Here is a 25,297-nt window from a genome sequence, read left to right as displayed (position 1 = left end):
GTCAAAATAAAGTTTTCAGTGATACCAGACCAATAATTTTCTAGAGTTTTAAATCCCAAAAATGAAAAATAAATACGGTATATTTATCGAAAATTTGGCTTGTATATTTTATATCACTTATCCCTATGGCTGTACTAAGTCTTAAGAGTACTGACACACCTTCTCAACATCCAATCGATCACTGTGTCGCATAGACAATATGTCTCCTATAAATGCAAAAAAGGAAATTGTACATGACCAGGGGTGAAGTACCCGTGCTCATCGTGGTATATGGATATCTCGCCGCAAGCGACCTATGACGAGATGCATGTATTGGGCAGTCACCCTAAAAAATATTAACAACACTTGGGAACGTTGTATGCGTCTGAGAAACCAATTACCCAAATCGTTCTAAGGTATTACCAAATTATTGTCTTGTCTTATTCCGTGACACTCCATCCCGCACTTTATCCATTTATCCATTTCCCTCTGTCTCTCTCTATCTGTATCTGTCTCTCTCTCTCTGTCTGTCTGTCTGTCTGTCTCTCTCTGTCTCTCTCTCTCTCTCTCTCACACACACACATACAAATAAACACACTCATACACAGGTTTCAAGAAATATCATATAATGACCATATGTACGATACAATTACTAGTGTATGTGTGACCATAGTTTCATAGTAATAAAACCTTTAATCGTTTATTTGTGCAATGTTTCTCAGATGTACCTAGTAATGTGTTCTTACACAACAGAATGTGTTATGATATGTTGCTACCACATCTAGTAGAAGAGACAAACGAGGAGTTTAGGATGTATTTATGTGCAACCTCTCCCCACTCACCCACCCCCAAATAAACAAACAAGAAAAACAGTCCACTTCATAACAGTAAGAAGCTACTTGATATTAACAAAACTTTCCCTGCTGAAATATAAAGTAGCTCCTGAGTCGTTTATATATATATATATATATATATATATATATATATATATATATATATATATATATATATATATATATATATATATATATTGGCGATCCAACATTTTTTTAAACCGAACTAAATACAACATAATATTCCTAGGTTAATACCAGATATAGTTCATCCGGTGATGGAAACACAAACTTGATATTTTAAACAGTGGCGAAATCTGTATTTTGTTTCAACCTGTATATAATGAAGCTGATGACTATTTCTTAACATAAACATACCGTCTTCGTTTTGTTATATAACAGACTTACTCTAAAAGCTTAGAAGATTAAATTCACTTCCCATCACAACACCACACCACCTTTTCTTAAATTCACCTCACTTTCACAGGCAATGGCGTCATTAGGATTGGTGTCACCCAGTGCGGTAACTCATGGTATCACCCCCATGGACCTCCTTCCTGCACAAAAATTCAAATAGTTTATAGACAGTCATGTGCAGTTACTCATGTCACCCGCATGGACACCCTTCCTGCACAAAAAATCAAAAATGTTATAGACAGTAATTTTGGTGTCACCCCTTCTGATGGTATCATCCAGTGCGGTCCGCACTCCCCCCCCCCCCCCACCCCAGTGACGCCACTGTTCACATGTTGACCATATAATATCAGTGACTTATGATTGGGATTACCTAATATGTTGCCGAAAGTTACATATCGACAATTCGTAAATTATTGTATTCTACCTGACCACAACGTAAGTCCCATTCAACAATGCCATCATGGCATGTTTATCATTGTCGTCAAGGATGTAAGGACAAATAACTTCAAGGAGACGCGACCGGCGTGTAGTCAAATTTCTTCAACAAAATTTAACTCCATCTCTGAAATGTACTGCGATTCATATTTATTTGTTCAAGCTGGCAAAGTGCTCGCTTTTATTTCTGAAGGTATTACTTCTGTATAAGCACACAATGAAACGTCTCATTGAATGATGTGTATTTGCACATTTGAAAATAGTAGGATATGTTTCACGTGAGAAAATATATAGGAATGACAAAAAATGAATATTATTTTGCCAGTATGTTTCTATAATTCACACTTAAGTATATAACAAAATTACAAGTTCGAACATTTTAACATAACACAAAATGCGGATCTTTCATTGGACAAGATGGAAATCAACATTTAATGAAATCACGTTACCTTAAACATTTATCATAAGTGTATATGCTTCTTTATCACATGACTACTGTGCTATGTACACTAATATATATATATATCTTCATTTTTATACATGTAACACGTGTAATAAGACCTCCTGATATCTCAAATGACGATAAAACGTCATGCAGATGAAACACATAAGGACTGAAACGTCGGAATATATTTTAAAGTCAGTTCACTATTTTGTTAGAAAATATGTGCAAGTCCATAAGAGAGCATGAGAAAAGACATTCTTAAAATAATGTTTGCATAAATAAAATACAGGGTACACTTTGCATTTATTATAACTATAACAATTTATATCTTATCCAATAAAATGTTGTATTATTGATATGGGATGATTAATATTTTTCGAAGTATTTCTTTTTGCTTCAGGTCAAGGCAGATGGCATTATTAATACTGCTGATTGCATTAGTTACAGTGTATTCTGGTACGTATCTTGCATGAATAGATAAATTATATCATGTTTCATATATTTTAGCTTGTAATCATACCTTAAAGTTTTCTGTGTTCTTGTATGTTTCTGTGTCCCACTTATTCCTTCATTTGTGAGAGGACACATTTAGTGGGAAACGTGTACGTTATGATGCTAAGGTTTACGTATTCGCTACATACATTACATTTGAACTGTCTTAGGTGAACTCGTTGTTTGGTGATGATGCCAGTAATTTTCGCCTTAACATATTACCCTGAATTTCATAATACAAAAATTCAAAAAGAAAATGAAATCCGATTCTAACTACAGTGATGTTACGCATAGAAACTAATCGTACTCATAATTTTTAGTAATAGAAAATTATTAATTGAACAAAATATAATCATCAATGGTAAAGTCATCAATGATGAAATCATTCATGATAAACTAAATTATTTCCATGATTGCAACTACTTCGAATGTGATGAAGAGGAACATGAATTCGCGATGAAATGTTTTTTTTTTTTTTTTTTTTTTTTGGGGGGGGGGGGAATGTGCTGCTTGTAAAAAAAAGTAGAAAAGGAAATTGGAGAGACACTTGAAAGGATTTCTGAGTAAGGGCTTGTTCCAATGGGTTAAAGATATCAAGCATTGCTCGAGGTCAGGACCGATGGCATTTATTTTACCACTACCGTATTGTTGGCAAGCATCTGGTAGCGGAACAGTGACACAAGTTCCTAACTCGCTTATTTCTGTTCCGCTAAACTTAGCTCGTATGTAATGACGTATTTTCTGTCTGGCTCATAAATTGGACCTGAAAAGACGTGATTACATGTGCCCCCTCCCCCCCCCCCCCGACACATAAATCACGCACAGGCATGAATTATTCAGCGGAAGGGGTGTTATTTTGGACCCCTGGATCCCTCATTGTATTGCTTTTAAAAAATTATAACGATTATCAAAGGCACAGTAGTTAGCCTGCATGTGTTTATTGAGCGAGTACACTCCCAGGAAAAGCTAATTTCAATAGTGAAAGGTAGACAAGGTCCAAACGACTTCATCATATAAGGTAGTAAAGGTCCAAAAGACCTAATCATAAAGCTAGACAATGTCCAATAAAACCTTAATATAACGATAAACAAGGTCAGAAAGACCTTATAAGAGGGATCCATGACCCACTGGGGTGGGGTGGAATGAAAAAAAAGGGGGGGGGGGGCGGTGTTCGTATTTCTTTTCTACAGTGGCGTAACTGTTTATATTAGTTCCGAATACTTGTGACTAATGCGCGAACGAGGCTCAGTGCAAGCGTGCAGGACGCCAGTGGTCCAAGGACTGGAAAGCACACCACGGACGAATGCTATTTCTATATATTGAGGAGACAACATAACATGGTTAAGATAGTGTGAATATAAGCTGAAAGTAAACTGGTAATTATGTTTAATGTTAATCTCTTGATCTATAAAGGCATTATTCCAGGGATGGTCAATTCACATGGATCGCCCTCTACACCTGCTAGGATGTCGTTTGGCAATCTTGGATTTCGCTGGGGGGAGGGTCCAATCACAAATTTACATTGACCAGTACACATCTTGTTGGCCATACAATAATATATGAAACATCATCAGCTTACAGTAACAACCTGTTTTAAATCCCAGGAAAAAAACACTAATGCACATCATCTGAGCACTCCCATCTCCGTTTGGTGAGTTGTAAATCGCTTAACTAAATAATTTATTGTATTACAGAACGCGAAAATATTAAGAGAAATTGCAAAGGAATGGTATTACACTCATGGGTCAACTTGATCCCCCCCCAAAAAAAAAATCAACGACGATTTTGAAATGTTACAAGAGCGACGGGAGGAGGGTAGATATACATTCGCGGCAGAATATCGATTTATCAAATTACTCCAGCAATCAATGACAACGTCGATTGTACGGGTCAACCATAATACAAAAATTGTTGAATTCGTTCCACTGCCAAGGGCCATAGTAACATGTTAGATCCGCGCTGCCTTGAGAGGATGAAACAAAATGTTTGTAGGTGTACGCCGAACTGAGATAAAGATGCTTCTGGTGGAATCGTTGCATTATAATTGCACGCAATCAACCAATCATTCGGAATCCATGGAAGCAGAATCCAAGGATTCTAAGCACGTGGTTATTCCGGATATGAATTATCCTGTATGTGGGGTCGGGGCAGTGTACCGATTAAAAAATTATAGACTGCCTAGGCGGCCCAGTACGAAAACTAATAACATAATGTCTCTTTTCTTTGTTTATTCGGAGTGCTCGTTAATTTTTTTTGTTTGTTTATTCGTGCCGTTTACGGTGAGGACAACCTGGTCACCGTCGGTCGCTCACGGTCTATCTATGGCATGCAAACTTATCGCTAATTTTTCACCGAGGGCGTCCAGTAAATGTCCACTTGATCAATAAGATGAAATCGTAATAAGGACGGATTGTGACATCGAAAATAAACAGGATTAGTAGGCACTGACAAAATAAAATAGCCGGTGGGAGGGACCGCTGTAGAAAGCTATAATAAACATATCCTTGTTTTGCATGGGATCCGTTGTATGCCGCCTAATACCTACCATCCACAGCGTCACAGACAATAATTACAGAACAAATATTAAATATACCCAGCAATATACGACGACCACCACCATCTGGATCGTTGCTATGTTTGAGAATATTTGGTGGTGTTTTATCGCCCTTCATGCTGCCTCAATCAATGGAAAATATTAGTTGATTATATCATTGGGACCCTTTTGTATTTAATCGATGTCCAACACAGGCAGTTTGAAAGTACGCAATTGGGCTTCATATATCTTATAATGCTTAAAAAAATGACTTTGTGTATTCTACAACAGCTGCAACCTCACTATCGCCCTATATAATAGCCTTTTCTATTGAAGATTTTCCATAAGATTCTCAATCAGACCTCCTTGAGATTTTGTACTGTCTCAATGATTTTCGTTTAAGATTATCATTCGGATATTCTAGTATGTTTTGCTCAGATGTGGCTCACAGATCGCCTTGTACATTTTGATATTCTTCTGCTATCGAATTGTCGGATACTCTTCCTTCAGAAATATATCGCCTATTGCTGATTCTGTCATCAGTGCGCCATCATATCGCCATGCCTATTTTTGTCGACCAACAGACGCGATATATGATCTTTCGACCATCTCGGGGAGGGAGGCGGATTTTCAGATATGCCCATTTATAGTGTCCCTTTTACTCTGGAAGTTTAAACAATTTATGTTCGTCAAATAAAATCATATCATTGTGGTTGTGGTTGTGGGGGTCCAGCAGAAGTTGGCGCTAGCAAAGGTTACCCCAACACAGTTCTGGTCTGCGACTGATATATGTCAACGGCTTAATCCGGCATTCATATTTCATTGGGGGCAATCAACGTTGGCTCATTACCATGATATCAACTTTTGATTCTTTTCATGTTATTGATTTAATTCTACGCCGAAGTTCACACTGATTTGCTCAATTTGATATGATTATGTTGGAATGCCAACGACATTCCAGACCGGAACTTGTATTTCGGTACCGTAATCTTTATTGTTATACTAGAATACCAGTCAATTGTTAGCGGATAATCCACCTAATGATTTTGCTCTGATGTTTGGCTAACTATAATAAACTCGTAACTGTGTTAGTGCAAGCTCAAATATCGGTATAGGAAATTAATATCGAAATACGGCTGCGTTGAAGTCGCTGCTATCAATGTGGCCGTCGTCGGCATTGTGTTATAAATAATCTGGTCGTTATTATTTATGCCGATTATAAATGGGGCAATTCGCAAAATGGCGGCGACCATGTCGTCCGCTATGACCTACACTCATAATGATAAATATCACCGATTGCAGAAAATTCATCATCGGATATTTCACCCTCGTTTGACCCAATGATATCATCGATGATATTATTTTTTACTCGCACATCTTGAAAGTTGTGTGTTTCGCGATAATACTAAAAATACAAGCAACAGCGATGCATACAGACACACCAATTCCTGCTGCTGGAACCATCACGTACGTTACTGATCATGTACCTATTAACATTGTTGCTCCAGCGACTACAGTAGACACCGCAAATACAACGTTGTCGATGACGACCATGAGTCTCGTGTACTTTTGTTTTTGCTTAATCGTGAACACGTCGATGTTTTCCAGCGATACCTTCCACGCATAAACTTGATTTTATTTATAGGAATGTGTGAGATTCGTACGCGAATCCATATTCAAGTAATACATTGGTGTGTTAGAGCGAGAAATTCAAGACACCTGCATTACATCACTACGTTTTTTTTTCATCTTCGGGATCCACTATGAGTATTTCCTCGGTACTTTGGTTTGGAATGATTGACACGGTTCCATAATATTCATTCGCTGAATGACGCCTTGGATATATCGTAAATGTCCTAAGTTTCGCAGAGCTGCACACTGAGAGTCTGTATACGCAGGTGAGATCAGCTGTGTGCTTGGTTGTATTATCGCGTTTGGACCATATTGCTGATCCATACCCAACCGTATATACAGCACTGATGGTGGGGTTGTATGTATTACACCCGCATCAAACTTTACGACGCGCTCGGCGACGTCCGGGCTTCCGCTGAAAAATATATCTCCGAGCGTTGTGTTAATCGCTTTCAATTGTGTTTTAATGCTGGATATATCACCAAGATTTTTGTTAATTACAGCGAGCTTTAAATCGATGACCATTGGAATTCCAAATTATTCATCGGCAAGTTTATCAAGCTTCTGAAAATTTCTTCGAAATTTTATAAACGTGGTTACAGGAGAATCATATTCAGATCACATCGTGGTTAGTCTATTACCAATTGTGGTGTCATTGCCGTCCACGTACTACTTCGTTGCGACGTCATCTTAAGACGCTGGTTCTCACAATATAAGAATTACATATTTTTGTTATGCGTTCACCGGTCATTGTATCTCTGGTATTAGAAACATGTTTATTCATTTCGATCATTACATAAATGAATTTCAAAAATAAAAAATGTCAATCAGGTCAAGCAGAAATAAACTTAGTTTTGGACAAGGTTTAGTGCAGCAAAAATGTTGCATTACTATAACATGTAATGAAATAAAAAATTTAAAACTAACAAACAAACAATTAAAATAAATGTGCATAACATCTGATAATAAAGCACTGATTTATTTTTGAGGACGGGCGCGTCTTTTTCAAATGCGGGATCATAAATACGCTTAAACATTTTATTATATCCCTTATTGTTTAAAACGACGTCGAGCCAGACCACTTGCTGCGATCAGACTTCCTTAAACCGTTCATTTGCACCTTATTAGCTTACTTATGCTTGATGGCATATATATATATATATATATATATATATATATATATATATATATATATATATATATATATATATATTTGGAATTGCTCCACATCACTTAATAGGAAAACTATGATCTGATCTTGCTGTTATTTATTTGTAATACCTGATAATATTGTATTATTTTCTTCTTAGATTTATGTCTCAAATCTGCGCCTCACTCTCGTATTTCAGTGACATTTAGGACCAATTGCTCCGTCCCCTGAATTAGGGAGTGTCTACGAGATTCAACTAGTTGAAAAGGTTTAAAGTGTTAGACATTTACAAGGGAATACTAAAGACATCAAAATGCCAATTATAATGAAACTAACTCTTTTATAACAATCCGCATTAGAATCAAATGTTAATCCTGATAACAATTATTGCCACGAATTATTTTCTAAGATAGTAATCTACTTTAAAATTCTTTGCCATATTCGTTATATATGTTTCACTCATATCTCTAATAATTTGCCAGTAAGACACAATCTGAGGAAGAATAATTGTGGCTTATTCATCCCTCTTCGAAGATTACTATCTTTTTATTCCATACGTTATATTGAAAACTATTACTCACACAAATGGAGAAATATTTAATGTAAAGGAGCATGTGTTCATCACTTATCAATGTTCTCGGATATTGAACGTGACTTTAGGCAATCATGGTAACGTTTGTGTTTCAGAAGATCAAGACAGACATTTAACAAGTTTAAAATAAGGTTTACAAATAATGATAAGCGTATATAATAATTTGTTCAACCACGTCTGATGAACAACCCCCCATAGTCACTAACATACAACAGTATTCGTATATTCCGAATTGAATGAAGATACTCGTGGCAACAATAAAGACACTTCTTTCCTAAACCTGTAACAAACAGGAACAAACACTGTCTCCAATATCTATATGCACTGTGCCAATAATAATAATAATAATAATAATAATAATAATAATTATAATAACAATAAGCATTATCAGTATTATTATTATTATTATTATTGCATATTGTTATAAAACTTAATCGGTTCTCTTTTCTTACAGGGGCGGAATTGATTTCTAAATATATTTGCAGCGGAGAGTCTGTTATATTATTTAGAAATGTCTCGTTAGACATAAATGACACCGTTGCATCTTTGTATGTAAATGGTGACAGTAATACGTTAATTGCGATGTGGATGAGTAAAATTTCTAAGATAACTGACAACTACACTGGGAAAGTGTTTTTGGACCAAGAAGGAAACGTTTGGATGCAAAATGTTAATACAGGGGATGAAGCGAAATACATCATTTTGCACGAGATAGGCGGCACAACCAGGAATCAACATGAAGTGAAGTTAATTGTGCTGGGTGAGTGTTCATAGTTGGTTTGATGATTTGGAGGCGTCGAGTACAATACGGTCTCTCTCCTCAAAAGCCCTAAGCGCGAATCAAGGATTTTGTTAGTTATAATTAGTGTATTAATAAAGTGTTTGCATGTTTTTCCTCATTGAATTTAACTCTAAAAAGGTTTAGTGAGACAAGTATATATTTACGTACGCGCACAAAGATTGTAAAATATATTTATGCACGAGTACAAAGATTGTAAAATAAACCTTTGCTCATAAATTCAGCATCCAAAATTGGATTTTAACAAATCCACCGTTTAATATCAGATATATTACCTTTTTGTTTAAAGTTTGCGCAAATTCCGCAAATTATGTAAATTATGTACTATTAGCCTTCATTTCATTGCTTACTGTGTATGTGCGTTTTATTTCAGTGTGTTGGTGGCATTTCAGAAAATGATATAATGCACGGAAAAGCTCTTAATATAGTCTCTGTTCTCTCTCTCTCTCTCATTCTCTCTTAATTCTATATTTGAAATCTGCCAAGTGCTTAAGATAATACAGACACAAGTTTCACATATCTGCATCTCTTGGCGGAGACTAGTGAAATAACTAAATATAGCACTCACAAGACCTCCTTACATAAATGATTTTTCAATGTTGCAATGTTATTGAGCTTGATTAAATGAATAAAATGAAACAAATGCCACATAGTGAAAATGGTAAATTTTGTTATATGACTGAACACTATTTAAAAATTCATCACATGTATTTGCTGTAGAAAAGGAATGTAGAGGACTTGGCGAGTCTAGCGTCGCACGTTTAACATCGGATTTGCAAACTGTTGCTGACACACGAAACCATCAACTTTAATTAAGCATGTTATCTCGTCGTTTGCGGCTTGCAGCCAATTAATTTTATTAGACGATGTATGCAACTGCCACTTCTTGTTGTTGCTGCTGTAGGGTTTGACGCCATTTTTCAGCACACGAAAGGCTATACATGGCGGCCAATATTAATGGTGGAGGAAGAACCCGGGAAAACCTCGGAAAGAACTACCGACCCACGAGAAGCTACTGGCAATCTTTCTCACGTACCCACGTTGGCTGAATCCGAGACTCGAACAAGCGCAAACAGAGGCGAGATGACAGTGATCCGTAACGGAGAGCGCTTTAGACCACTCGGTTTTGTTTTGTTAACAATATGCTAATACACTGCTATTAAATTCTATTAAAACTGAGAAACGTTCAATAAATGAAGAAATAAATTAAATTAAGCATAAATGCAAAGATTACAAATTCCGTAAATTTTTCATGTCGTTGTTATTGTGCTTGGATGAAATTGATTGATGTAACATTATCATATTTAACATATCTTGGAACCTAAAGCGGAGCAGTTCTATGTTTGCACTTCATATAAAGCAACCAATCTTTCTGTTTCGCAGTTGCGCCCACAACTAACTGCAAGTTGGCAATAAAGCGTGTGAACAATACTTTGATTGCCTCTCTGCAAGGCTCTGAATGTGGAAAACCCGCAGCTTCTGTACATTTTGTGCACTACGCTGATACTTCATATGAAGTAAGTATTCTTTAAGACACAGGTAGCACTCCAGCCCAGTAAAGAAAAATGGAATTAGTCTAAGCCCGAAATTATATGCCTACACGCTATACGTGATACCAACATGATAATAATTAACTCAACGATTTTGAAAGACCCTTTTTCATTTGTCCGATGCGCCACTGTCACTACCTAGTGCTTATATTGTCCCTTACAAAGCCTCGATTCGACATTATGTTAAGGTTGTAGCGGTATTCGCTTGTCTTCTGTTACGCTATTAAGTCATTCATAAGATTTTGACAACATAGTGTTCACCCAATATCCCAGAGCAGTTTCATATCACACTACCTATTTTAAACATTAAACGCATTAAGGATATACAAAACGTACAAAACGTATGTATAAGGTTTAATCTGGTCTTTGCCAGGGGTTCACCAGCTCTGTCACCTTGTTCGTATTTCAAACCTAACGGGAGTTTCCTTGCTAGCACGGCCTCTATATTAGCGTGGGCTAGTACTGTTTCTTTCAGATAACAAACTGAATGCAGTATGCCTTCTTCAATAACCTCCAAAATAACTCCAAACTTTTTCAATCTTTCCCTGGAGATAAGCAGGTCATAAACTGTAACTGATGAATGAAATGACTGAGTTTTATGTACATTTTACATCCCTTTTGTTTCACGATTTCAAACTCGCTGGGGTAATTGATGTGTGGGTACAATCTGCATGCAGTGTAGGAGAATAAATTAGTATTCAACAGGTAATAACCTTTTCAAACATTACACTTCAATCAGCTTATACAGTATATAGTGTGACATTGAAAATTATATGAATTTGAACTTACATTCTTCAATCCAAGCAAAAAAGCAAATTTCGCATTTAATAAAATGCCATTACACACTGTCTACATTGCAATACTGCGTTATACTTGTTAAGAATATTTGATTCATGATTCATTGCATAACACAATTTATGTGATACGCAGATGATTTTAAGAAATTCAAGCTATTTGGTTTGAAACAAACTATTGATGGGTAGATAGTCTTCAAAGAACACTGTCAACGATTATACAAATACCATATTTGCTACATTGAATGTGAAAGAGAAACTCAACGACATGTAACTTGTAGAAACCTGAATTCAAAACAGAAACAGTTTTGGTATGCATCAAATATCAGCATTATATTTGATAAAATACACTGTTTTATGGTTGTAATGTTTTTGTATAATCCGTTTATAAGTATATGCGTTTTTTTTTTTTTTACAGAACAACACTGTAGCAATTTTATATCCTGAACAAGAAACCGGAACATACACTGCTTGTATGGAGACCCCTGCTCTAAGATGTGGCAGCTTTTCTAACCCATTCGACTTTTGTACTTACTTCATATTTCACAATCATCCGAGTAAGACATAGTTCCCTGTAATTACAAATATATTAATATAATCTGTTCTAGGAATTTTAAATTCACAACTTATAACAAGGATTATGTGTATTGTTATTTATAATGTTGACACGTTCACACAGACACACACACACACACACACACACACACACACACACATATATATATATATATATATATATATATATATATATATATATATATATATATATATATATATACTAGTCAAGGGGTTATATCATTAGTCTCCCTACGAGACATAATGTAACCCCTTGACTGGGATTTCCTTGTCTCGGTCCAAACCCCAGCGTAGATTATTGTTCTCTCCCAATATGTTCCTCAAAAGAAAAAAAGAACTATTCACTAGTGTAATATAGTTCACGTGCTAATGTTTCCATGCGGCTCATTAACACAAATTTGTTAATGATCGCTGTGGTGTGACCGATGTATCCAAAGTACACAGTTTATACGCGTGAGCAAAGAAAAATTATATCATAAAATGTGGCATAGTAATAAGGTATTATCACATTTAACATATGGATGTTATATAAAATTGACAATAAATAGTTATTATTTATTGAAAAATACCTGTTTCATTTTCATCAGTTTCAATTTTGAAATATTATATTGTAAATAATGAAACGATACCGGGAATTCAGCTCTAATGTAGTTATATTCAGTACAAGCTGTAAGGAAGAGTAACATGTTGCATCAGATTATTCATGGGTAATTAGTGATCAGTGTCACTATCGTATATAGCTCTCCTTTTCTTTGGAGGAGTTGAAACTCTTTGTGACATACTTGTGTTGTCCTTAATATTGATTGTAAAATTACCCCCGTGTATAAAAGACCCTCCAAATACGGAACATAGCTGATAACCATGTGCTACACTTTCAAGTTCACGGATTCTTTGAAAATATATTTTTCTGTCTTGGAAATATGGCAAGTGTTACAGTAAAATCTGCTTATGGATTAATGTGTTGACGGATAAATGATTCCTTCTGGCTGGTAATTTCATTATTTGTCATTAAATAGTGTCGGTATATTTTGGTTCAACTGGGTCACAGTGGAGATGCTTAACAAAATTAGAATACAGCATAGTTGACATAACACATTTCTGGCTGTTACTAAGTTTTCCGTAGTTGTTAAGAGAGTTGGGAGGCTATGAAGTGTATAGGTCTATAGTCTATATGCATGGAGAAGTGTTTTCTATCATATTGTTCATTTCACACAGCATTGAGAATTTTATCCTATCTGTAGCACAGTTATTTTCAGGTCAGCGTCATTAAATCTAGCTAACAGTACATAAGTTGTTTCACCCGAAGTATTTAAAACTAGTTAGGTAGTTTTAGCCACATTTAATGACGCTGACTTGAAAAGGTGCTGACCTAGGCCTGAATATAGAATAAAACTGACCATGCTGTGTGGAACGAACTAGCATAATACCAAAAAGCTCGACATCGTATGCGTGTGTGTCTTTGTCTCTCTCGAAATGTTTTTGTATGCTGTGTTCTCAAAGATGAATTGACCTTAGTTTCTTATATTTTTGTTATATATTTGTTGTTGTTGTTGTCTGATATTAAAACAACTACGTCAGGCACAGCAGAAGACAACAAGGGTTTTATTTCTTAAAAGTGGTTCTGAGCGCGTGGACACCTTGACTGAGACGACTGGTCTGAGATAACTAGACTGAGATATGAAAAGTAAGTTTCGCAAAACAGGTAGATTTCTGTCACATAGTTGAGAAATATATATAGTATGTACGCTGAATCAATGATATACCATGAGATGAATAAATATTTAATTAAAAGGAAACTGTAGTTCTGTGCCTTTTGTGGCTATTCACAATCACCTTTGGATATTGATAAGTTGATTACTTTCATTTTTTTGTTTCCGTTTCTATTTATATTGGGTAAATCAATATAAGACACATTTATGATTTAAACATGGAATATGGTTGTAATGAAGACATTAGAAAACTACCAACACTGAACGCTCAGTCATGCACGTACCGGCGCATGGCAATAAGTGTGGCGAAGTAACTAAGCGAAATGACGAACCAACAAGAGGTAATTAAAATACGTCTTATATATACAGTTGATCCAAGTCATTATTCTGCTTTACTTAACATTACTATCCACATAAAATTATTTTTCTATCTCTCTTTATTTCTCTCTCTCTCTCTCTCTCTCTCTCTCTCTCTCTCTCTCTCTCTGGACAGTGTGACTGAACTATTATCATCAGTCATAGGTTCAGAGATATCGTCGTCTGACACAAGCGAAAATCCAAGTGAAAATCATATACGCTAGTCTTTGATGGACTTTCGCCAATATCTTGCTATGATGGTCCAGAGGGAGAGAAAGACGCGACCTTTGGACATTTTCATGTTTAGTTATTAATAATCAATTTTTAACATTATAATATGTTTATGAAACAATAATAACAACAATAAAGCATTGAATACATTACAGTATGTATGCCTTATAATCAAGAAATTCACCGTATGTTGTCGACTGTCGACTACAATTTTGTATCATTGATTAAATAAACACTATAGGTAAATCCCAGGGTAAACATACACATACCGTTATGACGAAAAATATTCTTGTTGCAAACTTGGTGTAAGTTCAGTTTCAAGGTTTTCATCCAGCCCAAATTCTTTTCAGCTCTCACTCCAGTATTTTGTCCCTAATGGATGAGACCGAAGGGGAATGGAAAGTAGAAAGGATTTCGATGAAATTGTTTACCATATTAAACTCGTTGCATAAATCATTCATTTAAACGAAACTCGCCAAGCCTAGCATCTTTTTAATGCACAATGTGTACATCTCGTGGTATATCATTGATACATCGTACATATTATATTATATTGTATAGTATGTGCTCATGTTGACGCAAATTCGAAATTACGAATGCTTGGAATAAATTTGTATTCCTTAGAAGATAGGGTTGTGACAAAGCATGAGGTAGAAGGTAAACCTAATCAAATGGGTATCAGACTGACAAGAAACATGATAAGACCAACACATGTTAAAGTGTGGAAAGGGCAACCCTATCCTCCATTATTGTTCAGCGTGATTGTTTCAGAGAGAGAGAGAGAGGGAGAGAGAGACAGAGAGAAGTAGGTACAAGTTACGTTTCTACCACGGAACGACAGGAAACAATAAATATGAACGATGACTGATATCTGTCTAAAGAATAAACCAGAAAGATTTCTAGCTACAAATACCGTGCTTGTTACGACACATTATGACTGGACCTAATATATAGGTCCATGATATCATTTGTATTTTTGGCTAAGCTCAAGAAAAAAATACATATTGCACATCTTCACTATTTGCGGTAGTCATAACAACGAAACAACAGCGACATCATCAAGAACAACTACTAAGGTAGCAGTGGCTGGAAATGGACAGGGCAAAAGAAAACCGCTGATATATATATATATATATATATATATATATATATATATATATATATATATATATATATATATATATATATATATATATATATAGATAGATATATATAGATAGATATATATAGATATATATATATATAGATATATATATATATATATATATATATATATAATTGATATATCATATATAATTCTACGAAGCAGTTTATATCTATATTACGGGTGGTTTCATCCATATTGCAAATACTTACTGTCGTCAGACTATATACCAATAAGTTTTAGATCTGAAAGAAAATATAAATATCACAGTAACATATTAACACTTTACATTCGAAACTTAAAAATGATTATAAAAGTGGTAAGCATAATTGATGCTAAAATGCTGACCTTTCCACCGCATTCTGTGCATGATGTCTAATTAACTTAAAACTTATTTTTGCTTCTAACATCGTATATAGTATGACATGTCTAGCCATCATCGTGGCTCAAATGCCTTATTTGCTGAGTCAGTTTTTACATTTTAGGAAATCTTTCACTTGACATATACATTAAGAGGGCAAAATGTAATTCGTGACGTACTGATATATACATATACTCTGTTTACAATGAATGCATATTTTTTAACGTGAAACGAAGGAAGCCTTTGCAGTAAAGTACCATTTTGTTAATGAAACTTTTCTTCTGAGTACGTCTGAGACCTTAAGTTTGGAATGACTTACAGTTTGGGATTTTACGGTTTAATAATGTATACCAAAATGCTATGTATGCGTGAGATCAATCGAACAAAAAACTAAAACAAATACAAAAATAAAAATTGCTGTGCAATACAGCATGTATTATTGATCATAATTGGAACAGTGATATTACTGATGGCATGACTATAACACTTGTGGGAGGAAAAGGGTGGAAATAGTCAGGATGGTATGTTGGTTATCTGGGCGGTCGTCTTAGTTAAGCAATGTAGTTGAGGTAATGAGCTTTTGTCATATTTTATGATGTGTGATCCAACATTCGCCGTCAAGAGTATGGGCGAAAAGTAACAATAGGGACTTTGAAAAGGATATAATGGATCCCTATCAAAAAGCAGTCATCTCCCTCTCCACCCGAAGACCAAGCAGTCAAGATCAACTAAGATCTAAACTAGCTTGTTAAGCCTGTAAAATTATGCTCTCATTCAACCAAAAGGCAGAGTGACTTCAGGAAATTTAGAATGGCTGTTTAGACTTATGTGTTTGAAGTCGAGACTCCATGTCCCTAACTAGAATGCAGATGCATTCATTACTGACGTAATTGATTATAAGTAAGGAAAATTAAAACGCTATCACCAAACTGAAGATCAAGCTCGTTTGAGTCTGTCGATCACTCAGGACCGCTTCCCGTTTCCCGTCTGGATCTATATTGCACACATACGGAATACGCCTCTTCGAAAATGTAGGATCAAGTTCAACGTGTCCATCGATCAAATGTAGTGTCTGTGATTACAGATGGTAAAGCTTTCCTTCATATGAAACTCGCTTCACATTCTTCAGGTAAATGATATGTTTCTATCAAGCGAATAAAAGCAACAGCGTCCACGATCAGACATGTTTAGGGTGCGCCATTGTGGTTGCTCGAATTTGCATAAAGAAAAGCGCTACAATGGAATATAAGCCATTATGATGGATGCACATTAAAAACAATGAGTGAACCAAACAGAGCGAATTGAAGCTGAACCGGTTTTGAAACGCAAACAATTCAGGATGCAACGGCCGTGGATATATACTGAACGTTTGTTTCAAGTTCACAGAGTAGATCTCCTACTTGGAGGATGTCACTTTCCGGACGGAAATAAAAAACATGCACGTCTAAACATCGTCACCAAAATAATTTAGATGCCATCGCCAGTAGCACCATATTTGTATGATACAGTAACCGTGTGTCCCTGAAGAACAAAAAAGAACCGATGTTCTACACGGAAACTAATTTTGGTATGTTCAGTGTGTTAGGAGCGGAATCACGTGAACAATTCCATCATTTGAAACGTGATTCTAATTTATAGAACATGATATTCAGCCTGAGGACGATATGTTCGTACCAACGTCAAGGGTCATGCATTTTTTTCAGGAAAGAAAAGATGTTATGTGCATGGCCAAGACACTGAATTGGATCGGCAGGGTTTTATCTAGAAATATTAAACTAACTATAGTTTCGATCTTATCATATTTGACTTGGAATGTTCTCAAGACACATGGATTCACTCTATCAACTTTTGCGTCTCAGATCGTGTTTGCCATTGCCACGACTGCATTCAGGAACATTTAGTTCAGTATTATCTGAGTATTGAAGCGTATTTCAAAGGGAAATTGAACACGCATCTTGATACCATACTCTTTCTAATGATGTGCTAATTAGAGCATGTTATGTTAAAAAGGCATAATGTGCAATATTTATTTCACTATATTCTACTTAAATCAAATTATGCTGAGTTTTGAGTCACCTGTTTTCACAATAGCTCTATTATATTCAAATTAATTTAAATTAATTGTTTTATTATGACGACACTTGTGTAGGCCGCTTTCACACGTTGACTGTACTGAGAGGAAACAAATACGGCTCGTTTAGTAGTGTTTGCATTATTATTATTATTATTATTATATATATATATATATATATATATATATATATATTCATTTCATATCAACCCAGACAATCAGGAAGGATCAACATTTATGAATGTGGTTATCATAACGGTTTTTGTCTCTACCTGTTCGGTTCTAGTTGTTGTGGGCGATTGTATGATTCGACGAGGAGTATGCAGAAGACGTAAGTCTCTTTCCATTATTTGTCATGTTCCATGTACATTCTGAATAAAAATTAAATGTTTATACAAATTTAGTTATTGCAAAAGTTGTGAAAGGACGGACAATTGAATGCTTGTTAGGATAATGATAATTTGTTCGTAATGCTACTATTTAAAGATCTGTTACGAGTCTATGCTCTTAAAATAAGTAACTTAAAATAGTTAAAAATATACCAGGTTTGTAGAATTAAGCAAATAATTTATTTCCCATGAATACAAAAGTGAAAATGTTAAAAAAGAACTTACGACATTGCGATTTAAATCCCAAAATAATCCTAAAATTACAAACACAAGTCCTATTAATGTAAGGTTCCCGAAAATCTTTAGTGTAAATCAAACTTAAATCCAACGATGAAGGCGTTAATATGCCTTTGCATCCTGTATTTTGTTGTTGTGCTAACAGTATTTTCTTGAAACCCATGAACATAATTCCGGGTTTGAATTCGCTATATATGCGTGTGTTTGTGCAAGAATATTATTTTTAATAAGCACTCTCTATTTCCAGTAAAAATTAACTTGCATTAAATAATTTTGAAGAAATAAAACCCATCCCACTTCAACAGCTGAACTCAGAAATAACATAAATTGATTCTGATAGATCCTAAGAACTAATGCGTAACACAGACAATGTCAGGCGCACAGTGCAATCGTTGCAATAAGATAGACCCAGACTGAAATAAATATATTTGCTTCTGCTAATAATTATCAACATAGTCAGCTTAGATACACGGAATATGCTTTAGTTGTTTATTAGTTGTTTACAGATGAATACAAATAATTATTAAGGTTAGTAGAAAATGACTTTTAGTTTGGACAAGGTTACGTCTAACATACAATGTTACACAGATTTAGTATATAATAAAAATAAACTAATACAAAAATAACTAACCAAAAATGCATACATACTATATATCACAATGATGTCAATTACAAAAACGTTCTGTTTATAAAAATGCCATGAAAAATTAGATATAAAAGTATGAAGTACATTGCTACTTTACCTTTTTTTAACAGATCTTCAACAGGTTTCCTTGTAATTTAAATACGTGAGAGAAGTATATAAATGTAAGATAAAACTAACAAATAAAAGTGGTTTCATTAGCAAAGTGGTGTTCATAATGCAGGTTTAAAAAATCATTTTGAACCTATTGGTATTTGTAAAGGTTTCTTGAACTCTTTCTTTTTATTTGTTTATCTGTCTCTTTTTTAGAGTTAGTGTGTTGATTCACAGACAATGCGATTTTTTAAGTCAGTGTGCAAGTATTCATGAAAGTATCAAATTAGTAGGCTTGGTAGGTGGGGTAATCCTTTCTTTTATGGATGCAAACAAAACGCATAAACGATTGGTTAGATCATATACGGTTTGCAAATAATTCGTATGCATGGTCCAATTTTATAAACGTATCATGCCGTGGCTTGGAAAATAATCTCTACGACTCCACGATGAATCTGTCATATTTAATAAAAACAACTATTTGCAAGGAGTTTTAGAAGCCATGTCAGTATCATGTAAGATCGAATTAGATAACTATTTTTGAAAGCTTTGTGCTTGCATTATCTCTCTTATAACGAAAAGACTGGACGATATTGATCCAAAGATTAAGAACACATAATTTCTGCTGCCCCTGTAAGGTAAAATAACCCCACACTTTAACTACTAAATATAAAGACTGAAGAAAGGATGAAGTATGTAGTCTTTTAAAGAGTTAAAGACAAGTGTTCTTGCCGTTGTGACAGTGGCTGACTGAAAATGTACATTTTGCGATTTAAACAAGAAATTTTCTACTTGACATGAATGAGTTAGTAGAATATTTTGCTTACTTAGGGCCAATGTGTTCTTTCAGGAGTATTGCTCATCATTTGTAACAAACGCAAAAACAAATATGGTGAATAAGGCCCTCTGCATTCAAGACATTATCTTTTAGATATATCTGTATTGCATTACCAACTAAAAATAAAATCGAAGAAAGGATGAAGAATACCGTCTTTCAAGGAGTTTAAGACAAGAGTTCCTGCCGTTGTGGCAGTGGCTGAATAAAATGTACATTTTGCCATTTTAAAAATCTTCCACTTGACATGAGTAAATTAATAAAATATCATGCTTTCTTACGGCGAATGTATTTTTTCATGAACATTGCTCATTATTATTACCAAGCGCAAACACAATAAAATATAGAGGATAAGGCCATCTGTTTTCAGTACATTGTCCTTTAAATATGTGCGTATTATATCACTTTTCATGCTCATGTAGTATAGGAGGACACATGCCTTACAAGAGTAATTACATTCAAATGACGTTTCGCACATTGAAAAGACGTTTTACTTGAATCGTGCGTCGAATTAAAAAAAATTCTTTAGTTGTATCTAAATTTGTAACTGATGAAACTTTCAAATTTCATAGGAGGTGCCAAATAATGCTCATAAACAAGTCTAGACTCCTCTCAGCTAAGCTCTCAAAACGTGTTGGGGCTCCAAAATCTCTCTAAAATAAGAAGGAAAGCGTTCATGACTAATCCGGTTCTATAAATATTATATGATTACCAGGGTACAGGTAAATGTGTATATGAATTTAGTTACCTGTAATATTATCTGTACAGATTTAAACACTATTACTATTATTATAATTAGTGTCATTATTATTATTATTATTATTATTATTATTATTATTAGTAGTAGTAGTAGTAGTAGTAGTAGTAGTAATAGTAGTAGTAGTAGCAATAATATTATTAGTAGTAGTAGTAGTATGATCTAAATGATGCGCACACTCTATTGCATGTATTAGCATAAATTGCAGTACTAACGCATCCAAAATAATATTAACAAAAGAGCTAGTATTTGTTTATCATAGATTGCATACATTATCACACCTTGATTAAAATGAGTTTTTGTTTTCTTTACAGCTGGCTTAATATATAAGGACAATTTGAGTCATATATAAAAAAAAATATTTGTACTTTCGTAACCAATGCAATTAAGTTTCGTATACACGTGAACTAAGAGAGTACTATGCAAGATTATTAATTTTCATTTCTACTTTTTTCTTGAATATTGTTCTGCTTGTTTCTTGCATGAGAGCTTGCTTTTGAGAAACACTAAATGCTACAGTAATACTGCTTGAACAGAACATGATTGGTGTCCTTATTTGGTGAGTAGGAGAGTTATGAGGTTTGAAACAAATTAACAAATACAAGATATGCTCATATAAAATGCTTGTTCTCGTAATGTGTCATTAATACTGACAACTATTAACACGATACACGTTGTGACTAACAGAATAGTGTCCTTATGGACCTAATTACTGTTCCGGAAATATTCTTATTAATGTTCATAATAAATTAAACATATTTTTCGTTATTTTCCCAACCAGACAACACAAACGATGCTAGGCACAATGCACAAGATGTTCAACAAGGTCCAGTCAATGGAGAACAAGAACTGCATCCTATGATTTCTTAGAGGGAAATTATTTAAACGCAACAAAAATTGTGAAGGTCTAACTTATGTAACTAAAATATTTGCGATCCAGTTGTATTGTGCAATAAACGTAACAAAGATAAGTAGATTGAAAGAAAATATTCATTAATTGTCGCTGTTTAACGAAACATAGAAAGCAAATTTTACAGACAACATTTGTTTTCAGAATTATCGCCAATTGTCACTACTTGCAATTTTAGATTCGGGAAAAATGCAGAAAATTGTAGGGGCATTTTATGAACATCAATGCACTTGTTTCGTTCTTTTAGTTGTATAATTGTCGATGAGCATTTGTGTGATTGGAATGTTAATCAAGTGGACACGAATGCCTTTTACACGTTGTTCAATTTGATGTTCTGTATATCGTAAAGTGCACATATACATGATCATTTGTATTGACGGATGCATGGTACCAAGGTGGATGTCATGTCATAGAAAAGTGCCAACAAGATACAATTTGAATCAGATGTTGCACACGTGTAAAGTACTGTATAATTGTATATATTTAATAATATCTCAATGGGGAAGGTCTGTGTGGATGCGGGAGTAATTGTGACTATATTGGTACGTTTGGACGCCTCTATGTGTCGGTGTTTGTGTTCGCATAATGCAGTACTATTATGACTTATTTAATGATGCTTCATATTATGTTTGTTTCTCCTTAAAGATGTAATAACTCAAAACTATTCGTGATAGTAACAAAGATGTATTTATCATCAGGTTGTAACGATTTCTTTTCCTGTAGTTTAACATAATTCGAAGTTTTGTACCTGTTTTGCTGATAACTTGCAAAATGAATACACATGCGTCTTTTTCATTTGTGTTAGACTTCTCTCTTTTGTTTAATTTTAGTTCGCTCTGTGTTAAGGTATAGTATTCTCCTACATGCAGAAGTTTACTTAGCATAATCTGAAGTCGGTACATTTTTTGGTGAAAACATTCAGTAAATCTTGTCAAGATTTACACCATACATTACGATGTTAATGTGGGAATACTACATGGGCAATTTATGTTTGCAGTTATTCCTTTCAAAGTTCGTAAATATTACCATTTTTTTACACCTTGCTAAACTTTGAAAGAAAGGAAAAGATTTCCAAAACTTTGTGTCTGATACTAACGGTGCTATTTAATAACATAGATGTTAGCTTAAACACAGTTCAAATAATTAGTTTTGAATTAAAAAGTGCAACGTCATGTTCAAATCGCGTCCGTTTCTGCTAATTTCATTCTGTCGAGAGACCTTAAGAGGCAACGACACCATACATTCAAGAAACTGTGTAAATGGATAAGACAACAGCTGTTAAATGCTGTCAACTAATGAAGATGCACGGTTAAAAAGCATTCTCGCGCTTGTAGATCGATTTAGGAACAACAAAAAAAAAAACACAATTAAGCGTGTATTACATAATGCTATATGCTCCTGTGAATAATGTGGATCAGATTGGACGCTGGCATACTCTGAAAGAAGACAATGTGTTGAAGAGAAGCTATGGTCGTTAAGAGTGAAACGGGAATTAAATATTACGATTCCATATTGAAGGGTTTATGTGGCTCTGAATAGGGTTATATGCAAAATGTTATCTAAAATAATAAGCAGCTATTCAGGACTTAATGCTATAATATCCATCACTTAGTTATCTACTATCCTACAGCTATCTCCCCACTATACTATACAAAACCGCACGGATGCTGTCCTACATGGCATGTCTAGTAGGAAATGCTAAGTTAACTACTATCCAGCACTAAGGCATCTGCTATCCAATATCCCTATAAACACATCATTGTAGTGACCGATACGCGTTCCATGTCTAACAAAGAAAAATAGTGGAATTTAAGAAGGGTAAGAAATCATGTATAAATACTACAACACACAACAGAGAAAGAGAATTTGCTCAATATATCCGAAAACACAATAATGGGTTAAGGGTTTTACGGTTTAGCTGAATCTAAACATAGAAAGATATATATTCATTCGGCGCGTATTGTCTCCCAGCTAATTAGAATACAGCGGACACGCTTGACATATCTTTCATTATATACATAGAATTTAGAAACACTTAACAAAAATCTACTGTGTTTTACGATTGTCTCCACTAGTGTGGATTTAATTTCAATTTTTCTATTGCTCGCCTCGTTTTTTAAATTTCTCTGCTGAAATGGGTTGTTGCTGTTGTTGTTCTTTTTCTTTGTCGTAATGCCCTTTCACATGGCTCTCACTTTTATATAAGACTTTCTGAAGAATCTTTTCTTAGATAATTTGTATCATTAAATTTATTTCTCTTTCTCCTCTTTCACGTTATGGACAATGTGTACCCCAACGTCCTTTTTCCTGGCAAACATATCTTTACTTTTGTTTCATGAGAGGTAGTGAAAAGTCTTGTTAGAAGCTTATTTTGTTTCTTCATCTGTACAGTTCTGAACATAAGTGAGCTGACTTGTGATTCTACCGTTTACATAGATTGCACACCTAATTTTAATTGCATCAACTGATCAGATAATTCATACTCCCCAAATTATTTGAACCCATCTGGAAATGAATCTTTTGGGGAGGTCATTTTATGTTTAGTTCAACAATGTGACAGATCTAACAGAAGAGAGGTGTGGTTAAAAATGATGAAAAAATCCCAATGAAAAAGTCTCATTCAGAATGGAGAGGTACTATCCTTAGAAAACATTCTTATCCACTAAATATACAGGCGGTTTCCATCTTCTTTACGCATTTTATTCTGCGTCTCTTCCGTGACATGATGATGCCTATAAAACCCGATTTAAGACCAGTGTGTTCCATTTTAATGCAAGAATGGAAATCCTTTTCTACTGCTCCAGAAGCCAAGAAAAATGTACAAACCATAGCAGGCATATTACGGCACTTACTGATTTTGTCCAAAGTTTTGTCCGTTGAAATACCATTAGTACGTAATGTCAAGTTGATGCGACGTCTGACAATCAGTAGGGACGCATTCCGGTTTCAAGGTAGATGTGTTCTACACGATGAAGTTCAGTACTTCATTGAGAACAAAAATGCCAGATGGTCATCATCAGCATTCAATGGAACTTTCATCCATATAAAATATAAAGGGCCTACCTCATCGTTTAGCTAAACAGTGGGATGAATTGCTAACACTTACCAAACTTAATGCCCCAATGCGTAAACAAATCATTCGAAAAGGATCATAATAAATAATAGGGACCGTGTCTGAATGTCTTTTGAACGTTACAGAAGTTACCCTGCCTTTGACACAGAAACAAAAAATAATTATAAAGACAGCATTGGGTCCCCTCGCTAAGTGGCGGAGAGAACATGATAAACAGTAAAATGAGAAACATGTTTATTCAACCAGGCGAATTTCTTTCA

At 34.7% G+C, this 25,297-nt stretch overlaps 1 protein-coding gene across 1 annotated transcript in view; it reads left to right on the top strand.

Moving 5' to 3' along the window:
* LOC149792945 (uncharacterized) overlaps window positions 1-22,759 on the top strand; it is a 28,235-nt gene extending 5,476 nt beyond the window's left edge. Inside the window, exons 2-7 of the mRNA XM_089966261.1 lie at window positions 2,510-2,565; window positions 8,963-9,268; window positions 10,691-10,824; window positions 12,070-12,208; window positions 18,315-18,431; window positions 21,836-22,759. Coding sequence (XP_089822387.1) covers window positions 2,510-2,565; window positions 8,963-9,268; window positions 10,691-10,824; window positions 12,070-12,208; window positions 18,315-18,431; window positions 21,836-21,924 — 841 coding nt within the window. The 3' untranslated portion in view covers window positions 21,925-22,759. The remainder of the gene's footprint in view (window positions 1-2,509; window positions 2,566-8,962; window positions 9,269-10,690; window positions 10,825-12,069; window positions 12,209-18,314; window positions 18,432-21,835) is intronic.
* The last annotated feature ends 2,538 nt before the right edge of the window (window positions 22,760-25,297 follow it).

Source organism: Sinohyriopsis cumingii, chromosome 8 (assembly GCF_028554795.1).
Source record: "Sinohyriopsis cumingii isolate HCF-2022 chromosome 8, ASM2855479v2, whole genome shotgun sequence".
Lineage (NCBI taxonomy): Eukaryota > Metazoa > Mollusca > Bivalvia > Unionida > Unionidae > Sinohyriopsis > Sinohyriopsis cumingii.
This window is presented reverse-complemented; position numbering and strand designations above follow the sequence as displayed.